General features: G+C 36.4%; 1 protein-coding gene across 1 annotated transcript in view; it reads right to left on the bottom strand.

Annotated features, from left to right (window-relative positions):
- The window catches only part of CPED1 (cadherin-like and PC-esterase domain containing 1), a 354996-nt gene that overhangs the window by 154015 nt on the left and 192576 nt on the right, over nucleotides 1–8405 (bottom strand). The window contains exons 10-12 of the mRNA XM_006882700.1: nucleotides 6812–6913; nucleotides 4489–4658; nucleotides 100–170 (exon numbers count right to left, since the gene is read on the bottom strand). Of these exons, the coding sequence (XP_006882762.1) occupies nucleotides 100–170; nucleotides 4489–4658; nucleotides 6812–6913 (343 nt within the window). The remainder of the gene's footprint in view (nucleotides 1–99; nucleotides 171–4488; nucleotides 4659–6811; nucleotides 6914–8405) is intronic.

Here is an 8405-nt window from a genome sequence, read left to right as displayed (position 1 = left end):
TTTGGATTTCCATTCATTCATTGTTGCACTTTTCTCCTTGCGCACCCCTCCTCACCCTCAGTTCCTTCTTCTCTTCGAAAAGTAAAAAGAAAAAGTCACCTTTGTTCTTTTCAATGGCATCAAATGGCACTTGAGATTCCCCAGTGTTCTCATCCTCTACGAAAGAATTCCTGCAAACACAGAGCCAAGCAATTCCAGATCAATGAAATGCCAAATTCAGTGAAATCACATCTAACACTCTATCTTGTGTTTTTCCACTGTGTGGGCTCAGTGATTTGGATGAACACAAAGAAACTCTTTCTGTGTTTCTTCCTCAGAACTGGCAAGCTCATCTCAAGGAGGTGGGTGGGAATCTCATCATCTCTAATCAGCAGAAGCACTTTTGAAGGAAAGCAGGGCACAAATGTCATTCTTCTGTCCAAAACGAAGCAATCTCTGATACCCTGATACCCACAGAACAGATTCAGGAACACACATTCTTACTGGACTCTGGCTAAAGTTACATAGCATTGAAGCAAGAAGTTTTGGAAACTCTGAGGCACAGCCTGAGAAGGACATACATATAATCTGAGAAATCTCAGTGTACCATGCAGAAACCAGCCTTGGTTTGCCAAGCCTTCCACTCCTGAGCTCTGGTGAACAGTAGTGAAAGGGCAGGCTCATTCTATCTTAGTGTGTTTGCCTCATTCTTCCCCTGTTGTATGATTAACTAAATGCTTGGCCACATCACCCTTCAAAGTTTCAAATTTGAGGCTAAAGTCATGTAAATTGCGGATGGAAATATTACTGGCCTTGATGATAGAAAATACTGGCAGGATTGGCTGCTGGTTTTTAATGGGACTTTTCAAGGCTGTTGAGAATCTCCATTTCCCTACAAGCAGGGTGGAGATCATGATACTTGCCCTACTCTACAGGCAAGCTAAGAGAATGAAATCAAATGCTCTGTGTTAAATTGTGTTTTATAACTATGTCTTTTCCCTGATGGTGTGGGGGACTGTGGTAAACAAGAGATGCATTCAGTTCCATTTCTTCAAAATATAAACACTGATAGGAAACCAAGAAAAAAATCTGGGATTAAAAACAGTGCAGGGAACACTGGGGTTTTGTTAAGGGTGATAGAAAAATTTGTAAGTGGTAAGTGGTAGTAGTTACATAATATAATGAACATGATTGGTGTTGTTAGGTGCCCTGAGTCCACTCCAGCTTCTGTAAACAGAACCTTATGTAAACAGAGAAAAACAGTGCCACTTCCAGCCACATTCCCACAATTGCTACATTTGTATCCATTGTTATAACTAGTGTCCATCTATCTTGTTGAGGGTCTCTGGCTTTTTCACTGACTCTATTTTACCAAGTGTGATGTACTGATCGTTCTTGATAACATGTCCAAACTAAATGAGACGGTCTCACATCCTCTCTTCAATATAGATTTGTGTGTTCTTCAGTGTAAGTCAACATAAGAAACGTCATTGAATTTTGCATTTGAAAAGTGCAGAAATGGTAAATGTTTATATATACTTTTTCTTAACATTTTTTAAATGCTCAGGAAAAGTATGAGATTTTCCATTTTATTTAGAAAAGCTTATATTCTTAGGTAAACACAATGAAGAAATTATGGTTGAGAAGCAATGATGTCTAGGACTTACCTTATAATCATTTCTTCCTCCCAAGGAATGAAGATGTAGGAAAAAACATGGAGTAAGACAGGTTTAGTTAACGTCTGACCAGGTGCCAGACAAATATTTAAAATAAAAAAAAATATTCTAAATTTATATGAAACATAAACTCTAGGTGAAGCTCAAAATCAGATACACCTCTGAGATACATACAAGCTGACTTTTGGGAAAAGTAATTTCTTAATAGAATAAGATACTGTCTATAAAATCATCTCCTGCAGTGATTTCTTACATTATTTGTAGGAAGATGTGAATTTTCACAGAAAGTATATGTGCAAAGTACATATGCAGCTTTATTTCTACAGAAGTAGACCTAAGAAAAAACTTGCTGGGGGACAAACTCTGCAAAGATGACATATCTCAAGGAGACTTACTCAAAGTTAAAAATCAGTACATAAATAGACTACTTGATCCATCTACTCTGCAATACATCCATTCCTAATGACGAATTACACATTCTTGGATATTTATATATCCAGACTATGAAGTGGCTTTGACGTATATTATTTAAAATCTAACTGTCAAACAAACAAGATATTTAAGGCCTACTACCAAAAGAACAGTTTCATACAGTTGTGATTAAAGCCAGTTGCAATCATGAGAGAAGCGCTAAGAATTCACCAAATATTTGAGTATGTTTTAAATTAGATAGTGTGATGGTTAAGATTGTGTGCCAATTTAGCTACCCATGATTCTCGGCTGCATTATATATTAAGGATTTAATCACTTTTGTGGCAAGATAAGCTCTGAGTAGTCAGTCAATGACTTGAAAGAAATTTCCTTGAGGGGTATGGCCTGCAGTGAATATTTATAGCCACCAGGAAAAGGTCTCTTGCTTTTGGCTTAATGGGGATCCTGCCACTGGGTAGTCACTGTCTCATATCAAATTCTTTTGTTTTTGAGTCAGCAGTCTGCATATTGCCTGCAGATCTTGGAGTCTTCAGCCTCTGAAACCAGTAACCTGCCATCTGACCAGTAGTTACATGAGGTCAGGAGAAGCCTCTATCCTGACTTTGGACCTACAGACTTGAGATATGCCAACCTCTATAGTGAATGAGATATTAATATTAATAGTAATATTAATAGTAATAGTAATAGTAAATATCTAGGAGTATCAATGGTATTAATATGAGTATATTAATAGTATTAATATGAGTATATTAATAGTGTTAATATGAGTATATTAACATTCATATTATAGATTCTGATTCATAAGCTAACATTTATATATATATATATATATAATCTCAAGAAGCTGCACTGCAATCCCGAAGACAATGGGGTTTGAGGCCATCAGCTAACCCATTGGGGAAAGATGGGCAATCTCTTTGTGATTAACTGCTTCTGAAAACTCACTGAAGGGTCAGCTATGGGTCAGTTCTGACTCTATGGTACACAATAACAATATATTATGTAATATATTACATATACATATTATTATATACACACATATACTTCACTGTTTGCTTCTTTAGCGAACTTAGTCTAAGAGACACAAAATTAAAAACTTTCATTGTTGTAGAACTATTCTTGCCATCATTTTTTTTCTTGCCATCTTTTGAGACATAATAAATTAACCAAAAAATTCAATTACTGGAGACAGTGATGGTTCAATGGTAGAATTCTCTTGCTCTATGGATGAGAAATTTCTGGAATTTACTCCCAGAAGTTTCTTCCCCATGTGAAGCCACCATCTGTCGATCTGTGGGCAGCCACTAATAACAATAGTCTCAAATCAGCTGAGAAAAAAGGTCTTGTGCAGGGTAACTGCAGGAGAAATGAATGGTCATGGCATCTCTTTTAGCTCTTTTGTCTTGTTAGGAGGTCTAAAGGAGGACCACCTCTTCCTATTAAGATTTATAGCCTGGAGTCCTTGAAGGGGGTTGACTTTTTTGAGTTGGAATTTCCTCAATAGCAGTGAGTAAGAGTAAGAAAGTTTAGGTTTACTTCTATATCATAGTGTTGTTGTTGGGTACTATCCAATAGGAACTGACTCATAGCTAAGCCTCCAGTGTGTTTTTAGAGGCAGTAAATTGCACAGAAGATGGTCCATCTTTCTCCTGAAGAGAAGCTGATGGGTTTGACATCATACCTTTAGGCTGGCATCGCCACTCCTTTCCACAAAGTCATCAGAGCTCCCTCTCACAAGTCAAGTCTAATACAGGGAGGCAGACACCATCATAGGTCCTGCCCCTTCTCACCAACTTCTGGAGGGGTTAGTAAGTCTCTCTCCCTCCTCACCATTCTACTAAGTTCTCAGTTATTACTTTTCATTACAGCGGGAATAAAGATGGAAGGCCAAAACCTTTTTCTCTCAGGCCAATGTTCCCCTTGGAGATCCTACTTTATAATCAAGTTCTAATCTTGTACCATCAACAGAACAAATATATAAATTTGGATACGTTTCTCCAAAAAAAAAAAAGCCATGTCTCCAAACACTTGAATTTAATAACACTTGGCCTCTCAGGCTCCACACTGATTTGTTCATAAAACAAATCTCATCTAATTCCATCTGACGTGCCTGCATTCAAGGCTATATATCATCAGATGAAACTTTTAATTTTCAACATGAGTTTACTGAGGAGTTAGGTCTTTGTTGGTTTGACCAACTGTTGGATATATTTTTGTTGCAGTGTTGGAAGACCACTAGAATCATTATGGTTTTAATGTTTAAAGGATCTTGTTTTCCAGAGAATGAATTTTTGGACAAACATCCTTCTGTTGCTTTCTTTAATGTAGGCAAAGCTTTTTGAAATCAATCTTTAAGCTAGAAACTTTTTGGACTGCACAACTCAAATTGTGGCTATCTTACCATTCCAGTCGGTGTAGCTGTGCCTTTTTATTCATGAGCTGAAATTGTTCAAATACAGTTAAAAGAGACCAGTACTGGGTCAGGACTGAGCCAGGCTTCCCTGTAGGATTTTCCATATCATAAAACTCATGCATCAAAGATTGAATCCCAGGAGTGGTAGATGGGAAGAGCTGAGAAGGAATATTCAAAGACAGAATATCAGAACAAATCATAAAAATGAAATAAAAAGTAGCATTATAAATAGAAATCCTAGGAAATATATTTATACAGATTTTAAAAAATTGTATATAGTTATTAAAAATCCATTGGTCAACATCGGAATGTAATAATCTGTGTAATTCTTGTCAAAGAAAATAGCACTTTAAAGTCATTTGAGGATGAATTTCATTGAAGATCCTATTTCCAAATAGAGCAGATTTTCATTTTTTGTCATTTAATACTAAGAGATTTCTTCTTCCTGCTATGCCAACTGGCACCAGTTGATTTCAGACCATAGTGTGACTCTGTCAGTAGAATTGTGCATCACCAGGTTTTCAATAGCAGATTCCCCCCAACCCCACCAAAGCAGATCACCAGGCCTTTCTGCACAGGCACTGCTTGGTAGACTCCAATCTCCTGTAGCTCAGTTAGCAGCTGAAAACATCAAATATGTAACTGTCTGTGCTACCCAGAGATCCTCTTCCTGCTAATGATACTAACAAGAGCTAGGTGACCAGAATGTGAGTCTAAATGATGAGGAACCCCCCTTACAGACAAGTGAATTGTGTCAGGGTGAAAACTATTAATCTTACCAAACCCAACCCAACTATGACTGTCTTCTCCACTGACTGGAGGTTTGTCCTTTTATTCTGCAAAGTGTTTCTTTAATTCTTCCTTACAACATGGTCAGAAATGGCTATATTTAGATGTTTAAAGTTATAAACTCCCAAGGGGTGAAGTCAGGCCTCGCTGATTCTCTCTGTAAAGTATTGAGCCAAGTTTTCTTGACTGTAATACTTAACATACTTAAGTTCATTAAATTTTAATAGGTAAATTAAATACTTTGAGGCAATACACTTTGATTGAATTAGCCAAAATATAGGGCTAAACTACAAACCCAAATATATTTCTTTATTAAATGAGTGAATAATTTACAATTAATCAAAAACCCCTAGCTTACTGTCACTGAATCAGTTCTAATTTGTAGCATCCCTGTACAATGACCCCTAAGGTTTCTGAGGCTGTGCTTTCACAGAAGAAGACTGCTTTATTTCCATCCATAGACTGGCTAGTGGGTTGGAACTGCTGGCTTTTTGGCTAGAGTTACCTAACTGCTTTACTCAGGGCTCGGCTCTTACAACTCATACAAATATGTAGATTGTTTTATGTCTTTTTAAAAAAAAATTATATCATTTTGTGTGTGTGTGTGTCCCGTCAAATCTGTCCCACTGGTACAGGAGGAGATTGCCCCTCCTTCTCCAGCAGAGCATCTGATAGATTCCAACTGCATGCCTCTGGGATTGCAGTGCAGCTTCTTGCCTCCAGACCACCAGAGCTCCCTGAATATGTAGATTTTTAAAAACTAAGCAAAAAAAAAAATCTTGAAATAGCTATCAGTTTAACAATGAATTTTAAAATGCTATTTTAGAAAGTTTTGCATCAACAAACTTTAGGGGAAAATAGAAACCTAAATAATTGGCAGAATTAGAAACAATGCAATTTCTGAGCATGCACATTTTTATATGATAAATCGACCTTCGATATGAACCAATAGAGGAACAGAATCCAACAAAATACACAGAAAACATACTGAGTGTATTACATTTTTTGCAGGCTGAAACTAGCTGGGTAAAATGATTTTTAATTCCTCATTTTAAAGCTTGCCTTAGACAAATTGAATCTTAAATTGCAGTGAGACAAAGTAGAACTTAAGTTATTTTCTCAAAGTATTCTTTCAATATACAGTTGAAATGGATCTATACAAATGTAAAGAGAAATAATCAGAAATAAATTTTAAATACAGAGTAAGTGGTCCAAGGATAGAAACAAAATTTCTTGAGAGAAATATTAATATTTCTTTTGAGAACTGTCAAAAGCTGGTAGCTATACTGGTAGGGTATGTATAATTTTCATACTATTTTAATGTAAAGCATATAGATTCTAATTTAAATATTTAGATACCTGAAAAAGATCATGTTTATACAAATTTCTATTTCTTTTTTTTGCTACATTTTTATTTCTTAAAAAAATACTATTAACTAGTTTAAAGTCAAACATAAGTAGTTTATGGCTAATATATTGCAATTTCATAATCAAGAGTAATCAAATGTCATCTTTATTTTACCAGTTGGAATTGTCCCAGACTCCCAAGTTCCTTTAAGAAAGTCATAAGTGAGTTAAGATCCTCTAAAGACAGGCACTGATTTAGTTCCTTTGGGAAGTTTTTCTGTAGGAGAAAAACAAACAAACTCTTAATGAACTGCTAACAATAAGGTATGTTTATGAATGACTTCTCACTTCATAAATTAATCACAATTTGGGCTATATAAGCAGATGAGCTAATGAATATTAAATAATACATGAACAATTCAAATTGTCAGAACATATATTCCAATAGAAGAACGTCATATTTCACTAAAAGACCTGGATGAAATAGCCCATTGGTGCTTTCATAGTGCTAAGATGAGATGGCTGGAGAAAGGCAGACTACGTGACCAGCCACTTTTGGATGTAAGAAGAGTTTCCTTTAGTTTCTAAGTCATAGCAGCAAGTGACATTTATATGCAAACCTCTTGTATTAGACATTACCACTTTTTGAGTTTCAAGATTTCTACCCACTTTCGTGATGTCAAATTCAATTCACCATGACCTCCTTCCATCGGCTTTCCAATGCTGTAAATCTTAACGGGAAGAGATTGCCACACCTTTCCCCTGTAGAATGACTTGAAGATCCACTGCCAAGCGTTTGTTTATCAGACCCACACACTCTGCGCTATGCCACCAAGGCTGCTTTCAAGAGCTAAAGTAAATAGCAATTCCCCACCTTTCACATACTCATTTCTTTCAAATATACCTTTGGGAGCAGAAGGTACTTGTGTAATCATTATTTTAACTTGGCTTGATTGAGTCTAATGCTTTAATGACAAACAACAGAGAAGTAATACACAAAACTGGAGGAACAAGACAACAGAATCAGAGAGAAACAAAGCAACAGTCTGAAAGTCACAGGTGGCTCTAACAAACATCTATCTACAGCATCGACATTTCTTCATAAGCCCTTTTGTATTCCAGCCTTTCAAATCTCTGAATAGGAGTTTTAAAACATAAAACTCTATTTGTTGTTGTTGTGTGCTGTCCAGTCTAGCGGAGTACAACTCATAGTAACCCTGTGAACAACAGATCTGAACTCTGTCCTATCTTGTACCATCCTCACAGTCTCTGTCACCCTCAAGCCCATTACTGCATTCACTGTCAATCTACCTGGTGAAGGTCTTCCCTTCCTTCGCCATCCCTCTACCTTCCCAAACACGATGTCCCTCTCTGAGGAGTATTCCTCTCCTAGCAACATGCCCAGAGTATGTGAGATGAAATTTCATCATCAATATAGGAAATCTATACAGGAAATCATATCATACATGATAACCTGTAGAGATTTTTCAATGTATCAGGAAAATTTGCACTAGCAAGCAAAAAAAAAAACAAAACCAAAAACAAAACACAAAACCCACACCCAAACACACACCAAAACCAAAACGCAATGATATTTATTGGGAAGCATACACTCTAGTTATCACCATCAACCCAAATCACAGGGAGTACTTAAAAAAATGTAACGTTTTAACTCAGGTGTTGATATCAGTTTGGAACATGCATTAGTAGCTTAGACTGCCTCTAAAACATGGTGACATTTTTCTTAAAGCATGCTAAAACATGTAATA

Source organism: Elephantulus edwardii, unplaced genomic scaffold (assembly GCF_000299155.1).
Source record: "Elephantulus edwardii isolate Elephantulus edwardi_28Jun2011 unplaced genomic scaffold, EleEdw1.0 scaffold00022, whole genome shotgun sequence".
NCBI lineage: Eukaryota > Metazoa > Chordata > Mammalia > Macroscelidea > Macroscelididae > Elephantulus > Elephantulus edwardii.
This window is presented reverse-complemented; position numbering and strand designations above follow the sequence as displayed.